Source organism: Vanessa cardui, chromosome 8 (genome assembly GCF_905220365.1).
Source record: "Vanessa cardui chromosome 8, ilVanCard2.1, whole genome shotgun sequence".
NCBI classification, from domain to species: Eukaryota; Metazoa; Arthropoda; class Insecta; order Lepidoptera; family Nymphalidae; genus Vanessa; species Vanessa cardui.
Window position 1 is genome coordinate 6089655 of NC_061130.1, and position 24978 is coordinate 6114632.

At 31.1% G+C, this 24978-nt stretch overlaps 1 protein-coding gene across 1 annotated transcript; it reads right to left on the minus strand.

The window, feature by feature from the left end:
* Positions 1-695: 695 nt before the first annotated feature.
* On the minus strand, positions 696-23188 carry LOC124531820 (acyl-CoA Delta-9 desaturase-like). Its single transcript, XM_047106357.1, has 7 exons — positions 22866-23188; positions 11536-11944; positions 6390-6520; positions 3905-4116; positions 3441-3626; positions 2371-2540; positions 696-1280 (listed from the first exon to the last, which is right to left on the minus strand). The coding sequence occupies exons 2-7, from the start codon at positions 11843-11845 to the stop codon at positions 1162-1164; spliced, it is 1128 nt and encodes a 375-aa protein (XP_046962313.1). The 5' UTR covers positions 11846-11944; positions 22866-23188; the 3' UTR covers positions 696-1161.
* Positions 23189-24978: the final 1790 nt, after the last annotated feature.

The window sequence follows — 24978 nt, forward strand, 5'->3', positions numbered from 1 at the left end:
CTAGACTCTAACCTACATCTATTACGTTGACTGTATGTTTTTATAAAGATGTTCTAATCGACTACACACCACAATTACAATTTTACAATTATGACAATTATCGAATCAAACTATTTCATAATAATATTCTCAGAAACGAACAAAAAAAGTTAAAAGCCCTTGTTAATACACCAGCGCGATCGTCTCGACTTAATCAGTGAACTAAATTAGTCTTCTGCTTTCTTTCCCATTTTCGTCATTTTGTCACAATTACAATGTTTTTTTTTATTGGCCAAGAGGGCACAGATTATTAATTTCAATGTTAATATTAAGCGATTAACGTGCGTGACGTTAGCTGTCAATTCCTGAAGATGGCGGTATTCCAGATTTGAATTAATTCTAGCTTACGTGTTTTTTGGCATGGTTTATGGTTATTCAGCTTAGCGGGGTAAACACTATTCAAAGACCATTCAAGTCGGGACAGCCCATCTTAATACATTCACTTTCAAGCGGTTTAAGTTTAAGCTTTCATATTTATTTCAAAATGTGGTACAGCTACATACATACATATGTTTCTTACTTTATTACTTTCCTTTTTTTTTTAAATTTGAAGCATTAAACTTGCTTTCTTAAAAGATTCTTCTTATTAAAAAAGGGCTGCTTTTTATGCATGACCTGCATAAGATATAATATAACATAATAAAAAAATACATTAATCATAATAATTCGGGATTTAACATTATATTCGTTGATTTTTTTTTATTATAATCGCAAACAGTACATATATTGGTTTGGGTTATTTACCATTTTACATTATCATTAATATATTAATTCTGTACTTGAACTACTTATTTACGTCATTATAACAATTGATTTCAGTTAATTACAAAATATTTAAAGTACTTTTTAATTCCTTTATATATCGTATAGTAACTATTTTAAATTAATTTAAACAATTTAACGTCACATTACAAATTATACATGTTTATTCTGGGTACAATTAAGGCGTAATTGAAAGTTTAGAACTCCATTGCAAAATTCAATTTACACTTAGGCTTGTTTTATTTTAATACATTTAAATTTATTGACAGTAAAATTCATATAAGTCCAAAGTAGATATTATGCGTACAGTCAGTGGTCGTGGAAACATCAAAAGCGTTATACATTTTTATATACTCTGAGTTAGTCTGTGGCTTTACAATTTATACTTGAAGTCGGATCAGGTTCTTCCATACCGTCGAAGCTGCCGTCCCCACTTCGATTTGCTCTCTTAAGGATCATAGATGGTGTAGCTGCTTTTACTGAAACATATAAGGAAAAATTTTATCAAGATGAACTTAAAAATTGAATCCAGCTTAAAATTAAAATACCTCATAATATTACCATTAGTACCATTGTTAAATGTATATTACTTTCACTATATTCCGAGGACAACAACTTAAATTTAAATCTTTATTAGTTAAAAAACCTCAGCTTATACTGTAGATAATGTAATGTTTTGCGAGGTCAACTACCATTTTTTTCTTATTTTATTTTCTTTTTATTTGATATTACTATATTTTTATTGTGCTTTACTCTTTGCTATTACAATTTACTTTGTTTTGCTTCCTGTACACATGCTTAATATTATTGCATAGCTCTTGAACGTTCTACATATTATATCTACCTTTTAAATGTGACAATCAGTTTAGTTTGCATGAACAAAGAGCTGGATTGCTTAATACTATTAACAAAAAATATTTAAATTGATCTTCAATTCTACGTCGTGTGTTATACTTGACCTATATAAAAATAAAACGACCGCGGACCTATTTAGTGCTGTCTTCAGAAATATTTAGTTTTGAATCTGTTTATATTTAATTTCGTTTTAATTTTGTCATCTCCGTTTTTCTTGTTACAGAGTTCATATACATTTCATTTTCTTACAATATTCCTCGTATTTCACCCATTTACGTTCATACATACTTGTAACATGTCATTCACCCCGTTCGTATTACATATCATATAAGAGTCGAGATGGCCCAGTGGTTAGAACGCGTGCATCTTAACCGATGATTGCGGGTTCAAACCCAGGCAAGCACTGCTGTTTCATGTGCTTAATTTGTCTTTATAATTCATCTCGTGCTCAGCGGTGAAAGGAAACATCGTGAGGAAACCTGCATGTGACAAATTTCATAGAAATTCTGTCACATGTGTATTCCACCAATCCGCATTGGAACAGCGTGGTGGAATATGTTCCAAACCTTCTCCTCAAAGCGAGAAGAGGCCTTTAGCCCAGCAGTCGGAATTTACAGGCTGTTGTTGTTGTTGTATTACATATCCATATCAAGACATCCTAAATCATTTATAATCTAAGAATTTATTCAATGATGTTACAAAAACATTTCTTACAATCATATGCCCAACCAATCTTAGCGAAAATATCGATGAACTTAGTTGATAAGTTCAGTCTTCCGAGCTCCGACGTCCTGTAGTCCCACGGGAAGACGTGGTGGTAATTATGCCACCCCTCCCCGAGCGCTGCCAAGCTCACCATCGAGTTCTCGACTGATTTGATAAATCTGAGGAAACCAAAATATTTTGAGTTCAAGGGATATAAATTATACGTTATACGAGATCTAAATTTGAGATGGGACAGAGGGCTTGCTGTCTTAACGGTGATAGCTAATTAAACAAACGGTATCAAAAGGCTTTTGATGATATTTTAAGATATTTCGATTGGCAATTAAAACTTTAATGCCCTTCAGTTCTGTTTCTTAATGGTACAAAAAGTAATTAAAGAATTAACTAAATATAAACTGTCCGGAATTCCGTCAAACTGTCTGGAACTGACTTGTATTGTTGTGAATTAAAATCTTCTTATTCTTTATTGTTCTCGTTAACTAAGATATCCTGTTATAAATATTACGCATGTTTCAAAAATGGCTGGTCGCAAATAGCTCAATATATTTTTGGCTCGAAACCCAGTTATTTAAAAAGAAAACCCAAGATAATTAATCTACCTACAGTTCAAAAAAGAATAAGCCCTAAAATAATTAGTTAGGCTGGCCTTCTTAGGAACATTTTGACCTTACGAAGAACGTTTTAACTTATTTGATGTCATTATAATACTCATTACTGCTATTTTTAAATAATTTCCATGAATATATTCTTAGTTATAGGATAATGTTCAAGTAACATTCGTTGAATTAGATAATAGAAAATAGATGATAAAAATATATTGAACATTTAAGGTTTCACTTGATTGAAATAGCTTATTATGTAGTTTTAGTGAAGCCGTGCTCCTTGCTAGGCCATTTGGAAGAGCTTAATAAAATTTAAGTTAAATCAAAAGTGATTATTTAACCGGTGGTAGCTTCACTTAATTGTTAAATGACGATTCAAAAGTGCTTGTAAAAACCCACTTGAATAAAGTATATTTTGATTTTGATTAAAGCTAGGTTAAAAATTAAAAGTGTAACCTGTCATATGGCTTATTTCCACATAAGTGTGCGAAGCTGTTGACGCAGAAAGCGATGTTAAGTGTCACCGTGAATCGCGTAACGAAGCTCACAACGAAACTGTTCAGAAGCGTTTCTTCCCAAAAGTACATTGGTATCACAATGGGCAGTACAACATTGAGTAATATAAATAAAGGAATGAAGAATCTGTGAATGAAGAAAAAAAATAAAATTAAAAATATATTCTCTTATGAAAGGTTGATGACGAATGACTTAAATTATTAGTATTCAAATGTAAAATATAATAGCTTCGAAACAGCTTAAATCCATAAAACCCGTGTGAGCAGCGTGGTGGTATATAGTCATAGCCTTCTCCTCAAAGGGAGAGTACGCCTCAGCTCAGCAGCGGGAAATCCAAAGGCTGTTACTATAAATATAACTTCACAAGTTTCAGATTGATTATGATATATTAAGTTGACACATACTGCCTTTGTAATCTAACTACGGGGTCATCCATGAGATCATTAGAGACTTTTCTCAAGGCCACTCGTCTGTCTTCCACCGCTGGATGAGGCGTCAGGAATAACCAACCGACATGAGCGAACCAGAATCCTCTTCGCACATCGTGTGGATCCGCCACTGTCTCGGAGTATTTGTGATGTACTCTGTGGTCCAATGCCCACGTGTAAATGTCTTTCTGGAAATAAATAAATAAATAAAACCTCTGACTGTTATATCCAGAATTTTTTTAAACAGATTAATTATTGTCGTTTATTTTCAATACGGCTTTGTATATTTTGTACAGTTAAGAGGTGGATGTAAGTTCGTAGTTAATCTTGCTCGATTAGGCGTTACCGATAAATATGGCTCGCGTACACCTCACGTAACCTATCTCCCATGTCTGCCGAGAAATTTATTTATTTTTTCTTTAAACTTATTAAGCACCTTTGTCGTTGAACAATAAATAATAATTTTAAAAATAAATTGCACAAATATTCCGACAGCTCACTTGGTTTAACACCATTAAAATATTATTTATTATTACCAAATAAAATATTTTTCTAAAGGGAACTGTCACAAATGCAAATTGTACGGTGCTTATTTATTTCCATTCCTTTAAATTGTTTTTTAAGCAAAATTGAACACAACTTTAGATGATTAAACTTAACATAACTATAAACAGATAAATTTATCTTATAACAATTACTTATTTCATTTTGAACTATAACCAAATTTCTTGTGTGAATATTAAGTAGGTATATAACGGGCAATTCACCACATGCATGTTTGAAATTCATATATTACCTAATATCCTCAAATAAAAGTAAATAGCCCAATATAATTCTGAGTACTTATTAAAAATATATTGTCGAAATAACGTGACTGCTTGTACCAAAAAACACATTTCAATCTTATAATTTTGATAGACGATAATGCACGTTAAATGTAAGCAGTGTGTTACGGCTTACAATCAGGCATTTAACCCTTTGGCCAGTTAACCCTATCGCAAAATAGAATATCGCAAATATATATAGATTATAATCTCACGGTATGTACAATTACACAGTGTAATAATATATATCTATCATTTTTGTAGAATATCAGAATTAAGTGACATATTGTCTCGTTAGTATGCTATACAGCATATATTTGTCAGTAAACATATAATTGTCTATAAAATCATCTCTCATCTCATTTTAAATAGACATGAAAACGCTTTGTAGTCATATTTTCTTAATTCGCTGATATAGTACTGATTCAAACTAAGTAAACAATTTTCGACTTTAATTTAATAATTATAAAATTCACTATTTGTAAGTCACCTTAATTTTGTAATAATAATTGAATGTACTTATATAACACCTCGCCTCATTGCCTCCACTGGTGACAGGAGGGCTGGTTCGTTTTTTGCCCAGAGGATCGGAATTGCGATTCAACGGGGAAATGCTGCTAGCATTCTTGCCACCATTCCACGCGGTCAAGATTTATACAGTAACTACTTTTAGTTTATATTTGTATATATATATTTAAGTATTTAATGTTGTTAATTCTTATGTTAATATAATACTTATAATACTATTCTTATAATACTTTATAAATTCTGAAAATTTATTTATCAGTTTATTATCATTATTAAAATCCACTGACAATTGATCCAGATAAAACGATTTTATTTAAAAGATCAACCGGCGGTTTAATTTTATTTCAACGTTGATATAGTTGTCGATAAAATATCAAATATTGTGAATGAAAATGATAAGCTGCATACATTTAAATTTTAAAATCGAACACATTGGAATAATGAATAAATAAACCGCCTATTAAATTAATTCAAAATCCAGAAGCAAATTAAATTGTAGGAATCGATTTATATTTACTGAATTTATTTTAAGATTTTATTTTAGGATTAGCATTTTCTCTTGTTGTTTGTATAAACAATTGCGTAACATAGCATAATAAACATAGAGGCCGTTGGTGTTCAACACATTTACATCGTTCGAGTACGCTCTACAATGATGAGAGGTCAATTCGTACAATTGACTCCAATATTCGGAACCCTGTTTAATAAGTAGCTTGTCTTCTTGTATAATTTTATCTAACGTAGTTGTATTATTTTGACGTATAAAAATAAATAAAAACTCCCAATTTCGGGTTTTACATGGAATTCTCAACATCTATGCTTTTTCGCTCGAACGCAAAAACCTTTATTCTTCATTTAAGTGATACCTGTCATCATTCTTTTAAACCCGAATTAAGCTTCTTGTATCTATATAGAAATTAACAATAGCGACTAGACTAAGCGATGAAAGGGGCCGTCGATTATATAATCGTTTTGATATCAATTGGATACGTCCAAGCATATCCAGTTGAAACGAAACTACATAGGTATTATCAGTAGTATTTTTATAAGAAAATATGTTAGAAATAATTTTCTATATTGAAAGTGAAGGTAAAACAAAATATACTCACTTGTCCTGTTATTGTAAAAAGTATGGCAAGTAAAATCCTAAACGGCAGCCGCGCTTTGTACGCTCTGTGAGACCAAAGCCTGTGTACGCCTGCGGTTATTCCAAAGCCCGATGTATATATTGTGCCAATAGCTGTGTGAAATAAATAACACAAATTATTATTAAGAACACATACCTACTTGAATAATATGAAAGACTTTAACACTTAAAGTCATTTATTTATTTATTTATATGTTTGACGGCGTGTAGCGCGGCCTTTACGTGTTATTGATTAATTAATTTAAAACAAATATAATATTTCATACAGAGCTAATGCCTATAGACGGTGGCAGTGACGACGGTAAACACTTACTGACAGGCGGTCATTAGCTAATCCGCTCAACTATTGTATATAAAAATAAAACCTATTGTTAATAGTGCGACATAGGAAAAATGTTAATTTATAATCCAAGTATTTGAAAATAAACAACAGAAACAATCATAAAAAGTATTTAGTACGAATTATACAATTTGTATAATACACATCGAATTAGCACATCATTCTAAATATATTTTTTTTAAATAAGAACGATTGTTTTTTTTTTGTCTGACCCATCTGGGTACGGGTTCCTTTACCCGGATAATTCCTCAGCGGTAGCAAGGGATACCCGGCTAAAAATCGCGCGTCAAATTTTATAAAAATGATTGTTATGAATCCATCAAGAGAATATATTAGAAGAAAATTTATCACGAAGTTTTATTTATTCGGCGAATAGAAAATGTTCATTAATATAATAGTTGTATTGGATACCATTTATGCTATATAATATATTAGATTTACTGCATATTTATGACAATTATAGTACAATAATGTCCACGATACATTTGTGAGATAGAATAATTTAGTAAATGGAAAAACGCACTTAATACATTACCTGAATTGATCATATAAAACAGCGTTATAAATATACTAAGCACAATTTCATTACGCAAATGAGATTTGCATTTCGTAATTCGTTAGAAATGTTTCAAGAAGATGATTTTTTTTAAGTCGTTTTAATAGAACTTTTATGAAAGGGAAATAATTTTGTGATTCATATTTTTAGTATTTAAGTTTTGTACATTACAACGAATAAGTGATATTGCTTCTATAATTTTAATTCAATTGCATTAACTTTATTCTATATGAAATAGTCATTTATATAGAATTTACTAGTTGCCTAACCTAACCTAACTAGGCATCGGCTTCATGTTGTAGTAAAAGTTTCACTTTCTTTCCAATAAATGAAATTTATGGAACATAATTGTCTAGTTGACAGATATTTCCTGATGTCTAAATATCTGCATACATATTTCCCACAATTGTTATTATTTTATAAAAGATGTTGGCGAACTTGCATATGTGCTATCTGGTATATGGTCACCACCGCCCAAAAACTAGGACGTCAAAAATTTATTAGCGATAATATATAATTGTATTTTTTATCACTAATGACAATGTTTAACCATGCTTATATGTTATCGAAAATTTTTGGATGAAAACTCGGCTTCGATCGGGTAAAATAAGGAAAATTATACAAATCAAAAAACAATTATATTAACTACCGACCCCTGCACGAAATTATTTTTGAACGCACCTGTATACATCAAACATGGCCGTCTGTTGAATTGTCGTGTCATCGAACTTCATGGATTTAATATCGAAATATCTCGATTATATGAATTTTGTGAATCGACTAAAAAATCATTATTTTTAACGAATCATAATTATGGATAGGTTTAGATCGATTCTGTGGTAACCCTATACAAAATTATTAATATATGTTAAACGAGTTAATGATATCTACAGAAAAATGTAAAAGAAGATACGGTTAGAAAAATGTTATCCTTTATGTTATAATTGTTAGATAACGTCCGACAGAGAATTATGGAAGGAGAGGACAAGTTACGCCGACCCCAAATAAAATTGGGATAACGGCAGGAGAATGATAATGATGATTAAACGAGTTATTACCGACTAAGATTTTGCCGACCCGAATATAAGATTTGATTTCAATAATCTTCTAAAAACTTCTCAACATTGAGGTTAGTATTCTCCAAGCATCTATTTTCTATCGCTTTCATTTCTTATCTCATATGATCGGATGTTCTTTCATGCATGTTTTCAAGTTTTTCCGTTTAATCAACATCATTTTATTTTTTTAACATTTATGCGTGAAATGAAATGTCTTCATTGTCTGCACATAATGATTGCGTGTTTGTATTATGTGCGTGTGATCATATGTTTTCTTCGTGGGATAAAAATTATAAAAAAATCTACAAATATATGAAAATACAATAGCAGCTATTTTGCAATCACCAGCAACAACAGCATTTAATAGTTTATACTTAAATATTTATTCATTTACTTTGGACAGGTTTTTTGGATATTTCGGGCTACTGATATAAGGCGTGCGCTTTCATTTCAGGTTTTAGTTAATATTTATACTATGTTGTAATTGAACGTTTAAAAATGCGCAATCAATTATATAAAGCTATCATAGAGATTTCGATTGTGTAAGAGTTGAGAGTCTTCTAAAAATATTTCAAACGAACGAGAATTCGAATTTTTTATTTGGACACGACCGGGCCCACGCTATGCACTACCTACCTTTTTTCGAAGCGTTTCGTCATTTTTTAACCGACTTCTAAAAAAAGGAGGTTATCAGTTCAACTTGTATGTATGTAACATTGTTAGAATGTGAATGAATGATCGATTTAGGCTTCCAAGCACGTGTGCTAAATTTTATAAGTATATACTTGTCTATAAGTTTCTAGAAAACTAAAAGTTGTATTGAGATGATCATTTTTAATCTAAGTTAGGTACACTCCAACTTAGGTAACAGTGCAAGTTTCATTGAAATCGGTTGAGTAGTTTTTTAGATTTAATTTTTTATCTTTAGTTTACTAGCTGTTTCTAATTTCGAAGTCGGTTTCATATTTTTATAAATTATTTTAACTTTAGCTATAACTAGTGTGTTCCATGAGATGGAAATAAATAAATTAATACATTAAACATTATTTAACAACTATTGCCAATAACATTTGTAAGCAGCCAAACAATTATTATTCCTAGCGATTGCAACCGTGTGTTCGCCATTGTTTATTATCGGAAGGTTTATAATATACTTCAACTATACTTATCATTTTAATAGTCTAATAAAAAATTCCAATAATAATTAAACCATAATCTAGGACTCATTTACATCAGTAATTACAGTATGATAAAAATGTTGACTTAGGACTTGGGGGAAAGTTTATGAATAAAAAAATCATAACAAAATTAAAAGTTTGTAAACTCCGAGTAAACTCTTCGTTTACGCCTGAAGTAGTGTCAGTATTGATAGACAATTTGAGCCTTCTATCATCTACATCATTTATTACTACACAAGTTAATTATTGGATACTTTAGGAGTATTTTTTGTATCAGTAAAAATAGTAAAACTATAATATTGCTTAATACGGTTTTAGCGATGGTCTGTAATGGGAGTTTGGTTAATTCTTAATAAGCAATATGACGGGTACTTTGTTTAGTTCTTGCATTCAACTATCAAGATCTGATAAGTATATATAACATATAATTACTACCAAGACAAAGTAACTGGCAAAATTTATTATAAATTTAATATCAAACATACATATAAACAAATCAGTGATTTAAAAAAGGAGATTTTTTTTGTACCCTTAGCATCAGGTACCTGTAAACTGACCGGCGACCCCACGTAGCAGGTATACCTTATTAGTATGTATACTCGTACATTACTTATCCTATCACGTTTTATTTCTAAAACATTAAGAAACGTGTTGCGGCTCTGTCCTCTTGGACTTTTATGACAATGCAAATTCATAGACAAAAAATGCCGGCTTGAGCTTCAGGTAGCAGATTCAGGTGTGTAAGGTTTGAAAATTTTAAAGTTTGTGTGGAGTTGTTTGTTTATAAGTTATTTTTTTTTATGGTATAGGTTGGTGGACGAGCAGATGGGCCACCTGATGGTAAGTGGTCACCATCACCCATAGACAATGACACTGTAAGAAATATTAACTATTCCTTACATCGTCAGTGTGCCATCAACCTTGGGAACTAAGTTGTTATGTCCCTTGTGCCTGCAGTTACACTGGCTCACTCACCCTTCGAACCGGAACACAACAATACTGAGTAATGTTACTTGGCGGTAGAATAACTGATGAGTGGGTGGTACCTACCCAGACGGGCTTGCACAAAGCCCTACCACCAAGTAAAAAAAGTTATACATTAAGGAACAATAAGTATTATGTTTAAACAAGGGGTCATTAAAACAAAATATTTTAAAATTGAGACCAGTTAGATACGAGGTAATAATTTTGACGCGAACGGTAAAATGTACGCAATTCTGATTGTGTTGCAATTTTGACGATATCTTATTAATTATAGTAAAAACTTCAATAAAAACCGTGGCTAAAGTATATACATTCAGCATATTGATCACTTTTTAAAATTGCAAATTTTCGAGCTGATAAACGCGATATTCCCTTAATTAATTATTTAAATTGAAATTAAAATATTTTAACGAAATGGTACCAATGACGATAGTATTCCAATTTTTTACAAAAATCTGAACAAAAAGTACTCGTCTATTGTAACGTGCTCAGTCTCATAGCTCACATTTTGTATCATTCGTGTAGTGTATTTCGAAAAATAAAATAAAGACAACAATTTTTATTACGGTCATTTTTTATTATACAAGGTTTATTCCATTGTATATAAGGAAATAAAATTGTCTTTATTTTGTTGTTATTTTATGTAATAGTAAAAACACCTATATTTTGATAAATAACTGTAAATAATGCCACTATAGTTACGACGCATGAATATTCATAAAATAATTCAATCCCGCGCAAATATCAATAATATTTTAATGTGCTTTTTATTAATTTTATGTACGGTGGTGAAGGATAACATCCTGATGGAATCTGTATGTATCCAAAACCAGAACGAACTCTCTTTGTAAAACCAGAATATACTGAAGTATATTCTGATTGAAGATTTGAAAATCTTCAAATAAAAATAAGGAGATCTTACTCCCTCAGTGCCAATATATGTTACTTATGTACAAACGTTTTAGCTCAAGGGAATATTTTAAAATACTTACCAAATATTATTGTAAGGAATTTCACCCTATTAGTTAAAATAAGATACGCTCCATAAATCGTCACTAAGTGTAACGATAGTTGCGCTAATAAATCCGGCCACTTTATTCGGGATCTGAATTCCATCGCTTCATATTTAGCTATATCAAAGTCTGTATCACTGTTTGTATCATCACTAGTATCCTTTCTTAGTAATGTATTATTATTTTCAAACTTCTTTTCATCGTTTATTTTGTAGTCGTTATCCATAAAGTGGAGTTCTTTATCCAAATCCATGGTGATCATTTTATAATGCTGGACTGTCGGCGCCATGCTGCTGTATATTTTTTGCGAGAGATAGATTTCGAAAGTTTGAATGGTTCGCGTCGAATATTGTCACTCGTTTCATTAGCAGTTAACAGTGTTTGGAATCTGTGGAAAAAGATTAAAAATCATTAAAATTTTGGAGCGACTATTATGGGTATGTGAACTATAATTGAATTTAAAGTATACATATACTATTTTTATTTATAAATGGCGGAAGTGCAAATGAGCAACCTAATTAGTGGTCACCATTAATAAAAAAGTCTTAGCATAGCGTAAATCTATGTGTATGTATCTATGTATCTACGGAACTGATAAAATTTGTCATAGAGATACATGATCTACATAGTGTTCGGCACAGAGATTTTGATTTTTATTCCGAAATTCTGCATGAAACTCCCTTCTTAGCCAAACACGTAGGTGAAACTGCAAGGGGAGGCGAATATGGAAACTATTACTGTGTAACAATAAATCGTTGTATATATGTCGCAATTATATATTACTGTTTGCGTGTGATGTGTAGGGCAATATAATAAATATTGCATGTAAAGTCCGAATTACAAATTGATTTTAAAACTCTGTAGTTAACGAATACATGATGTTTTTCTGAATATTTAAGTCGATAAAATGTTTTTAATAGACGCCGTCACGAAGCCTGCCTGAATAAGTGACTAATGACCAAAGCAGATCGATAACACTGTTATACACAACAAGATATTGTAAAAATACATATTATACGTACCACATAAAATAAGAAATTAAATGTATCGTACATAATAGTGAGTGTGTTATTGATATATTTTTCTAACTAGCCCGCATAATTACTTTTAAATTATTTAGTAAATTAAATTTAGTAAAATAAAAAAAAAGATTTTAGTCAATATATGCTATGCTGTTCATTTATTTTTTATATGTATCTAGCTATTATAAGTAATCCATCACGACTTTGGTTGGTATGAGGGCCCACATTATAATCGTTTGTATTTAAGGACAAACGTTAAAAGAAAATATTGTCTTTTGGGTGAGAAACGTTCTCGAGCTATGCATAACATCTCGCCAAAGATTCTTCATAATCATATGAATGATTTAGGAACGCATAAAATACAAACACAGATGCAATCATTTTAATTAATATTGTTGAAGTAGATATAAGTATCTCCAAGGAGCGTGCAAATAGTCAGAAGTGAACTGAATTGAATTGCCAAATAACTTCGATATAGAACGATTATACGCGAGTTTTCGGCCGGGACTTCCCACGCATTTGTGAAGGGGGTGGAGGGAGGCAAGTGTTGCATATATAAATATTTTCCGGGATAAAATAGCCTATGCTATTCGGGACTCTAATCCGGGCCGAATTTTGTTCAGATCTGAACAAAATTCAGCACAGCTGAACAGTCTATCCGTTAAAATTTTCCTATTTATTCTAATTATTGAAACATATGCTAGATATATTTTAACTATTCATATATTAATATTACAGCCTAAATATCAACCTATTCGAACACAGAGCGGTGACAGTATCGGTTTGGTGACTGTCTTCATTAAAGCAATTACAGACCCGTTGTGAACATATTTTTGTCATAGTTGTATAGCCATTATTCGGTGGGCCTGTTGTTGCGAGCCCGGCTAAATGTCAATAACGCAAAATACGTAATTACAAGCCATCGCGATCACGGCGTGCGTGACGCGACTCGATAGCAACTGTTTTAATTGTGTTACGTTCCGGGAAAGAGCAGAATAAACTTTACTAATAGTTGCGGTTTTTCCTACTTTTCATAATCCCATGACATTTCATTCATAATGCACTATTCTCAGTATACGAATTTATTATTTAGAATGCGTATAGCTGGAAATATTTTAGACCCAGACTTGATTAGCTACCTGAAGTAGGAAAGTTTATAGCACTTTCCTCCTTCCAAAGCCTCTAGAACTCAAAGGTAGGTAGGTTCATAAAATAATACCCGAATACCTGTTATTATATATTTTCTTTAAATTGTAATAATCAGAAACTCGTTCAAAATAAAAAAAAACTGTGAAGTTTAAAATGTTTAAGATTAAGTTCCTTTTTAGGATCAACAATTTTCTGGTTTATTGTTTTGATAAGTAAAGTAAGTTAAGGTAGTAAGGCTTAGTCAACGTTGGCTATGTAGGCTTACCAAAATATTTATTGGATATAGCACCGTCATATTTCAGCCATTTCGTAAAATATATTTACAAATTAAAAAACAAAACATCCTAGTTTGCTGCTCTTTCTATTAGTGATATCCGTAGAGAGGGTAAGCGGATTTACAAACAGAGGCAACAAAACCTTTTTTATAAACCTTTTTTCTTTGTTATAAAATTGTGAAATACATAACTATTTACATCATAAAGTTATATACTTATTAAATTTTAATATTTTAGCTCTCTATGAAGAAAAATATTGTAATTTATGATAAGATATCATACCTGCTTTTATTAATGCATTCGTATTTTGTAATACAAACAATATTATTCATAAAACTAGATATTCTTATCTTGACACAAATTAAAAGTAAAACAGTCGCATTTAAATTACTAGTGATAAGGAAACGTTTTTAGACAATTATTTTATTGTTTAAGAATAAACTCTTGATAGAGATCCAATTTATTCTTAAACATTAAAATAATTGTACCAAATTTAATTTGTATAAAAGGTAGAATATAGTTTCATTTATTTTATTCAGAATCTAACAATATTTATTTTTAAATATAATTGAAAACTACTGAGAATTGAAAGAACGTTTCAGGCATAAGTTTAACTGTACGTTACGTGGAGTCTGAAATAATAAGTCTGAGGCTGGAAAGGATTGCAAGGTCCCCTAACTTTTAATTCCGGATAGTATTATAATGGGTACTGGATTTGAGCTTGGTCTAAAAAAACTTTACTAAGTTTTTTAGACCAAGACTCAAATCCAGTAAATGTAAAACATTTCAAAGCGAGTCCAGAATCAGTATTAAGCACGAAATTACAAAAAATAAATCTCCTTTCAGGGATTTCTTCGTGAGGACAATGATAAGGATAGCATCCTGCATTATGCACTTTAGAACATGCTATGTGTGCTGTGCTCTGTTAAAGAGAGTTCCTCGGATTCGCCTGTGAATACTTTATTTAGGTTGTATTACAAAATGTCTTATAACTTAGCTATTTAGTGAGTTATTTTCATTGGATATTATTTTTAGTTAATTTTGTGGGAATTTTAAAGAGCGACCTATATATAGTACGAATTCGTTTAGGTTCGAATACGAATTTCCACCAGCGTCCTTTCTGGGCATTTTATTTCGGTTGCTTTGGAATAAATTCCTACTTGTTATGCATTTTTGGAAAGCTAAGCAAACGGTTATGTTTTAAATAATCTGCAGAACAAGTTTCATAATGGCGTATTAATGTTTAAATATTGATTAATATTCAGTGTTTAATCAAATTTTGAAGTTGTATTTTTAACAAATTTTAAAAAAAAGCTAAAAGCTTGTAACTCAAAAATGGTTAATTTTTGCACAATGCATATGGGGGTTCAAATGATTGCAAATAGTCACCTCTATTACCTCGTAACGGATATACCTCGAATTACCAATAACCCTGTAACATATTAATAATGCAAATCATTTTCACTATTTTGTATATATGTTGGAACCAGTTTATAATACGAAATGTATTTATTAAGTTAAAAGTATTTGTCCGATTGATAAAAATATTTCAAAATATAATTTAAATATTCATACATAATTACGAATAATTTAAATTTTAACAGAAATATCGTTAAATATAATTCGATAGAATTGGGAATTCGATTAATCTTTTATTATCACAGTATTATGTATATAATACATACATTCATACACACATACATACATACACACACATACATAAATAAATACGTACCTACATACATACATACATATGTTAAGCACATATGTATCGACAAACATAAAAAAAATGCTTTTTTGATGTTTGTCACATGAGTTTTAGCTTTTTCTTTGTTTTTAACTACAAAAAATCTTGTTACTATTACAGTTTTTCTTTTTTCGGAACACAGTCTAGAAAAACAACAAATAGATTCTTATCAACATAAATAAAAATAAAAATATAAATTCAAATTAAATCATTTGAAACTCAACTTCATCGCTAAGGTCTATGATCCATTTTTTATATTATATATAATAAATATATAATAAATTCCATTTTCATTCAAGTATCTTTAGGCAAGATACATATTTTTTCTGGCGCAACGATCAATTGAAATATAACAATGCCAACTATAATAATAAAATGAGTAACGGCAGAAAAACAAACAATACTGTTCGTTTACCTTTAACTGTTAATATTTTCACTTCATTTTTGTGTGTCCTTGACCGTTCCTGTTGTTGATATTCAAGCAATAAATCTTAGTCATGATATTATTTTAATAAGATCTTTAATATTTGTAAGCGTTACTAAGTTGGTGAGTACGGGAACATGAGCATTATTAAACTTTGTTTACTCAGAAAAGTATTTAAGAAAATATTTACTTTATGTGTTTTGTACAATTATCAAAATTATGAATGCCGAGATTAATAACACTCATGTCAAGTAGAATTTTAAAAAAGCAATCGTAAACAAATGATGTTTCTATAACTCATTTTAATAAAGCATTAAGTAGTAGAGTAATGGTTAAAGCAGTACCATCACCACCACCATGTCATCATCATCATCATCAACAGCCTATTTTTGTCCACTGTTGGACATAGGCCTCTCCCAGTGTAAGAGTAGCCGGAGAAAGACCACAGTGGCGTGCACTGGGAGAGACCACCATGTATATAATACATATATTATAAACAGTATGGAACACATTATACATATTATAGGACAATGTATATATATAATATTGTCGTTCTTATGTTTAACGGACGTGTACTTGCCAATATTTTATGTCTTTAATTTTATACCAAATATATATATATATATATATATATATATATATATATATATATATATATATATATATATATATATATATATTCAAATTTTGAGCATGATTTTGTTGTAAGCAATTTGAAAACACTTCATAATACCTTAGTTTAGAACGAATATAGTTTCAAGTATTTTCTAGTTCCACCATTGATTTATTTCTTACGATATTCAATAAACGAATCTGCGATGCGATAGTGTAGTCTCATTATTACAAAATATCTACGCTGCTGTTCAAAGCACACACAAAATCAAATTTCACCAATAAAATTTTTGGACTAGATGTTAAAGGTTTCACGTTTGTCAGTTGGGTGTGAGCAAACTGTTAGTTTTCAGTATATAGAATAACCGCAATCATCTTGATGTCGTGATATTCTGGTTTGCCAAGGACGATTAAGTAAACTCAATGTAGACTATTGGATTGGTCGTAAATTAAAAAAAAACCTAAGAAACACACAGTGTGAAAGTGATTACATAAAACTGTTTAAAATATGTAAAATTCAACCTATTAGCTTGAAACATAATTACTGGGAGTAATCAACCGTGGCAATCAGGTGCATGTCTGACCTAGTGTATATTAATACCAAACACACGCCTAACAGCCGTTCGTACTAACAAGTACATTCTTTGTAAATAGAATTGTATGTTATTACGGTGAATATAATTGAAGATAAAATTGAATAGTTTGTCGGTGATCATCAGACAAAAAAGCAATAAAATATATTTTAACGTAAAATAAAATAATAAAACTTACATAAATTCTGGGACACACCTTATGGTTTTATGGATGTTCCATGATTCTACAGTGACAGTTTGTAGTTACACAGATTTATAGTAACCTAGATACCGCATGTTCTTTAGATAGTATGAGATGATGGTAAATTTAGGTTTAATTCAATCCTGTAACGTAACCATTTGAAAAGCCTTTTAAAGCTTACTTAAATGAAAAATATTTTGATTTTGAAAAACGAATAAGTCACCCCAGTCACACTTGAACATTATAATAGATGAATTTAATTAAGCCATTTTAGCAACAAACAAACTTTTGATAATATGGCAATACTTCATAGATTCAATTCAATATCCTACAAGAGTTTTAACGGCTTACAATGTCATAATTATTCGAATGCAAGTTAAATTAGCGCGTCAATTTTGTGCGTAGTACAATCTTAGTGGCACGCTAGGTCAGAGGATTTGTGGTATCTCGCCTACTCTAAGTCCAACACAACAACAACAAAAGCTTGTAAATTCTCTCTGCGGGGATAAAGGCCTCCTCTCTCTTTGAGGAGAAGGTTTGGAACATATTTCACCACGCTGTTCCAATGCGGGTTGGTGGAATACACATGAGGCAGAATTTCTATGAAATTTGTCACATGCAGGTTTCCTCACGATGTTTTTCTTCACCACTGAGCACGAGATGAATTATAAAGACAAATTAAGCACATGAATCAGCGGTGCTTGCCTGGGTTTGAACCCGCAATCATCGGTTAAGATGCACGCGTTCTAACCACTGGGCCATCTCGACTCACTCTAAGTCCGTGGGACCAAAAATACTTGTGATGATATTTGTACGAATTATTCAATGAACTACCAAGAAAATATCTAAGTTTTTTGATTTTTAGCATATTACATTAATTGCCAGTAACTAGATATTTATTTAGTTTTGCTATTCAACATTAATTTGAGTGTTAAGCATGAATTTTTTTTTTTTAGAAAAAAATTAACATAAAGATATATATCAGTAAGATCAGTGCTCAATGTTTAATCTGAGATATTGTCTTGCGACTATAAACTTGGCTTAATTACGGCAATAAAAATTGTACTACATAATCCTTTTATACGAATGCACAACTGAAGGTCGCTTGATATTTTTATTAAAACAAAGAGAAAGTAAAAAATATTTCGTAATAAAATACACTTTACATTACATTACATTAGTTAAAAAAAAACGACATCAATATAATGGTGTTTCGACACTATGAAATTAACACAGAACCGAAAATATTTCACACGATTCTAAAATGCATATAAACACAAACTGTTATATCTTATAATGAATATAAAATAGAAGACGTAATATGTACCCATAACACTACGGACCGATGATATTCTTTACAAATTGTTTCATAATACCTGCGTCTATGTTGATAAAGAATGCACCAAAAACCGGTTAAAAATTTAGTAGTTGTATAAGCATTTATAAACGACTACGGAATGCATTGTAAAAGGGCGGAACTAATGTCTTAGGTCGACCCGACAACGGCTTACCAAACTACCTAAATTCGAAACAGCACGACTGCCAGGCATAATAATCTTGTCTTATTTATTATATAGCAACAGCAATGGATGACGTAACACGTTATATTTACAGTTCATTAGAAATGAAGACTCTCGAAGTAAGCAAATTGTATTTTAGGAAAGGGCAAAAACAATTCATTCGATAATGACAAGCGATTTAACTACAAATTAATTAAAACTTGGTATTGAACTAAACTTAGCTATGCTTCAGATAAAAAAGAAAATCTCTCTGATGTAGACGAATTTGCACGATCCTATTATGAAATTTATTTATCAGCCCTGCCAATCTGTTTATATTTATTTGTCTGTTGATTATTTATCACAAAACAAAATTTAGAACAGATGAATCTGAAAGGAATTTAAAATCCCGACAAAAAAGACATAGATTAGACTAGTGTTGATATTTTATTACGACAAAATAAATCAATAAATCTAGATGTAAGAATCTGCCTGGATTTAGGCTCGCCTTCCAATACGGAACTGATTAAACGATTGTGAATACTAACATGTTTTAAGATGATTATTTAATACAGGAACTATGCGAATTTGTTGCTGTTTCTTCTCGCTGAAGGTTTCGATTCCGGAACGCTAGTAGAGTTAAAATATTGGCGATTCCATAAAGTGTTATTGTAAAGTTGATATTGACAAGTGATTTATTAAAAAAGCTTTTAAATTTTCAAAAACAACAGCCTGTAAATTCCCACTGCTGGGCTAAAGGCCTCCTCTTCCTTTGAGGAGAAGGTTTGGAACATATTCCACCACGTTGTTCCGACGCGGTTTGGTGGAATACACGTGTGGCACAATTTCTATGAAATTTGTCACATGCAGGTTTCCTCGCGATGTTTTTCTTTCACCGCTGAGCACGAGATGAATTATAAAGACAAATAAAGCACATGAATCAGCGGTGCTTGTCTGGGTTTGAACCCGCAATCATCGGTATAAGATGCCATCTGGGCCATCTCGATTGAAATTTTCGTTTAGCAGTAAATAATAGATGATTCAGTGTTTTTCGAAGATGAATCATCAAAGAGGAGATTTATGATGATCGATTACATGTATATCATAAAATAAGCCCCTATTTCAAATTACCTCGCCTCTATCATATAAAAGTTAACTTATCTTATCTTATCGAGAGACGTTTATTCACACCTGCAATATGCACGTGCGAGACAGTTCTGCAGCGATAGCATGGCCAATAAAATAAGAATGATTTAAATAGTTATTAGTGTCAACTAAATAATGAACATTTATTTCTATGTAGAATTAGCTGATGGGAGACTATCCGTTTTATAATTAAGAAACCGACCAAAAATGTCGATATTCCATTCACATATATTTCAACACATTTTTATATTATCACCTACGTTATGTGAGAAATTCCTATGAAAAATTACATTCACTGCTTTAGATTTTCAGTCAGTCTGTCATTTTATATTTGATTGAGTACACGAAACACTAATATTATATATTTGGTTCTCCTTCATTGGCGTTGAAGCTTATAAGGGTCACATGGACATCGTGGGTTCACATTCCGGGGATAAATTTTATTCAGATTTTTTCTGCCTAAAGATTTGCTATATTACGCGAAATTGGAATTTAGTACCTCGTTCGTGCATTCCAATTTATTCAGAGCAGTATCTCATACCCTGAATAAATTGGAACGCACGTTCATTATTAGTGAGCCTGAAAACTCACCTATCGATTTGACTTGCCGTCTTATTAGTTAATGAATGTGAGAGAACAGAAAATTTCTCTGTGTTTTCGAGCGTAATTACTCAATAATATTTCCTGCACAGGCTGCGTAGTTGGCTAGTTTCTATTGAGAGTAGTGGCCGTCGCTGAAGTCGGTCAGGACAACATCAAAAAAAAATCCCGCATTGTCTTCACACAAAGACAAATTGGTAAATTTGTAGAATTAATTACCTTAAGCCATAAACAAAATTGTAAATCATAAACAAAATGAACTTTGATAATTTTGAAATTGGCGTAAAATCAGAAATTACTGAATATGTCAGTGGATTCTTACCATTGCAATCATATTTTAAAAAAAATGATATAAAATTACACTGATCTTTGAAATAGTATACAAGTATAAAACATACTTGTATACTATACAACCATATAACAAACAGGGAAAGTATTGTATATTTAGTTGATTAATAACGTATTTTTATATCCCACTTCATGTGTACTGAACGTTCGCATTAATATAAGTTGATTTTATGCGGACATCTTGTATAATTTTGATGCTCATTGAGGCACAAAGGCGTCCGAAACTACATTACTTACATGAAAAGTATTTGATAAAGACGTACTACGTATTACGAACTGCTTCTAATTATATTAGCAGTCATAAATTAGCATAATCCTAATTGTATTAAAGTGTCTACACTATGATGATGAATATGTATACACTTAAGTAGATTTTTGTTGAGATAGTTCAGTGGTCAGAATACGCGAATATTTAAAGAAGGTTGAGGATTCAAACCACTACTGAATTTTACAAGTGCTTTGTTTGGTGAATACCGCATAAAGCCTTTATGTGTTTAATCAAATTCTGAAAAATGTGTATTTGTTTGTAAAAACCGGTATCGGTGAGGTGGGGCTCGAAAGCATTTCCTTAAAATAAGATGGCATTTACGGTCATCTGTTTAACGTTCATATCAGTTTCAGACTTTACAGTATGCATACACATTGTATATTTTTAAGGTAACAATTACGTCATCGTAATTGAAAAGAAAATGATATGCACTAACGCTTCAAGGTAAGCTCCGCTAAAATAATGGACGATAGACCGATTAATTTACAAGATGTTTGGAGATCTCTAATCATTTGTAGGATGAGTAATCAAGAAAATTTATCACAAGTTCTTGTGAAAAGGAAAAAAAGGCTTAAAATCGATATATGTATCGTGTTCGAAACTTCAATACTTACCATAATTAATTGAAGAAAAATCTCAATCGAAAAGTAGACAATATTTTTAAATAGAACCTTGTTACAAATGATTTCGCTAATATTAAAAATAAACAAGTCTTCTCATATTTATAACATTTAGCTTATAAATATAGCATGTACATATTTATGTACGGCAAACAAAGTCTGGAGAGCTATTAAATCATGGGTTTTTGCATTACGTAATGTCTCCTCTCAATTAGTCTGATATAGTTAGACATTGATAGAATTTATAGTATGTACCTAGTTACTGACTCGAAATACTCGAATGATATCATTGTATTGTCACACGCCCAAGGCCGTCACAAGGTTTAATGAAATATATTTTTCTTATGCACAGTAAGGAAAAATTTTCACACAAATTATATTTGTCTAGCGATGTTCATAATCTACGTACGTACCTTTATTTCATAATCAAGTACTTCAATAAAAGTAAGTTTATTTATATATGTAAAGTAAAGACTTACGTTAAAATCTCTTTCGTAATAACAAGCGTAGGTGCCAATATAACATGAATTGTAATAATAATAAGTATGTTCATTAACCCGTAATACTATGCTCCATTGCCTAAAAGAAATCGCTATTAGAGCGATAATTGTTGTAAAATGTATCGGTTTACACTAAAAAATATTGTATGTTGTTGTTTTTATTTACTCTAATGATATCAGAAGCAAAACATCGCAAGTTATATTGAAATATTAAGATTTAAGACTTTATTATTCATTATACAGGTTCACATTTTCTTAAAGAATTATGTTTAAATTTTCATATTATTTAATGTATTTCCCGTTTATTCTAATAGTTTATACATACCAAGTAGATTTTCAGACACGTGAACTATTCATGAGCGGCGTTGTATTGAAACTAGTGTCATCCAACCTTGACACACACAAGACTGTTTACGCACGTGACAAAACAAACTGTTGAAATTGGAAAGTTTTTTAAACTTGGTATAAAATGTAGGTACAGGGTATGTACCTTAATGCGATTTTCAATTTTACCGTGTCACGAAATTCAAGGAAAACTACGGACCGAATTAGTCATTCTCGCGATGTAGTTAGCTGACTGATAATGTAATGGGGCGAACAATACCGGCGCGCGCGACATGCTATAGTGAACTAGTGAGGTGGTTTGGTAGCTTTGGATAGCACTGATGGGATGGGGACGGGGCCATTCAAACATTGCATACCTACCTATCATAGTTAACACGTCTTAAAAAGGACTACACAAGGCGCTACAGTCCCGAGATACGATCTTACGTCATTATTTCTTTTTGCTTCTTATAAATATATATGACAAAAGCCTCAATTTTATTTATTTCTATTATTAAATCAGTATTATTATATTGCGCTTGTATGTGTTCAATTGTACAATATTTCTTTTTTAGTTATCATGTAAAGTTATGTATATATATTAATGATTCTATATAAGGAAATAATAGTAATTATTTTCTTCAATTGTAGCTCGTGTACAATAACATCCTAGAAATCCCGAACGGTGTATATCTTAATAAAATATAGCGGGTTCGAATCTGACTTACAGAGTTGAATCTATTAACTCAAGTAGTGAGAAAAATATCAAATCTTGGCTTTAATAAAGGATTCCTTTGGACATTTGGAGGCTATTACATTACTTCATACAAAAATATAATAAAAAAAAGATATTGTTACGAGGGTAACCTTAGCCTTTAATACGGTGTTATGACATTTGATTCAATATTACAATTTATATCACATTATTATTGCATATTATTATTATAGCAGGAGCTATTGAATTTACTTTATTATATACAATTATTATTGTAATTAATTGATCAATAATTTGTAAAACTGTAATTAATATTATTTTATATGGCATAGCATTTAATACTGGCATGTAACACTATTTCTTATTTTAAATATGATAGAGCTGTCATTATAAAACAATTAGACGATAGCGGGGCATTCTAACAAAAGATAGAGACATTGAAGCATAATTGTAAAACGATAATATTATTTTGGCCATCCCGAACTACTGAAATTACAATATTCTGTAAAATGAATGCCGGGATATATCTTCAGAACGTTGTGCAGAGACAAGCACCGATGCGTCACCGGGCGGCAGCGAGGCGCGGCGATAACGGCCTACGCGCGTATATTATAAGGGCTCTGCTTCCAGGGCTACAATAATTTATAAATGAATATAAAGAAAATGTTACTATTTCTTTTTCTTCTGTAATGCATATTAAAATCTATTAATTATCCTTAAATAATTCAGTTATATATATACTGTTATACGTGCCAGAATTCCATACATAAAAAAATAATTTTCCGTCTTAAGTATAAAAGCTATTCTAGTTCTTGAAGATTTTTTTTTCAGCAGGTTAAAATATTAAAATCGACGTTCGTAAATATGTTTATATTAATATCATGTGTTATGTATAAGGACTTCAATTATGATGTGTGTATTTTTATAAGATTAACAATGTGCAACAACAATAACAGTATGTAAATTTCCCACTGCTAGGCTAAAAAGCCTCCTCTCCCTTTGACGAGAAGGTTTGGAACATATTTCACCACGCTGTTCCAATGCGGGTTGGTGGAATATACATGTAGAATAATTTCGATGAAATTGGTCACATGCAGGTTTCTTCGCGATGTTTTTCTTCACCGCCGAGCACTAGATGAATTATAAACACAAATTAAGCCCATGAATATTCAGTGGTGCTTGCCTGGGTTTGAACCCGCAAACATCGGTTAAGATGCACGCGCTCTAACCAATGGGCTATCTTGGCTCCAGATAACAGGGTATAAAAATATAACAACATACAGGGTCAACAATATACAGGGTCTAAAAATATATATTCAAATCAAATTAGCAATAGACTATAAAATTAATAGATACATATGTTACATACTTAAATAGCAAATATGCCAGCAAATTTGTA

What these genes read in the sequence shown, in the direction of transcription:
- LOC124531820 (XM_047106357.1), bottom strand. Translation starts at nt 11,845, where the DNA reads ATGGCGCCGACAGTCCAGCATTATAAAATGATCACCATGGATTTGGAT. An exon ending in ATTCCTTACAATAATATTTG is followed by an intron (nt 6,521 to 11,535) that starts GTAAGTATTTTA and finishes TATTTCACACAG; the next exon opens with CTATTGGCACAATATATACA. An exon ending in GGAAATAAGCCATATGACAG is followed by an intron (nt 2,541 to 3,440) that starts GTTACACTTTTA and finishes TGGTTTCCTCAG; the next exon opens with ATTTATCAAATCAGTCGAGA.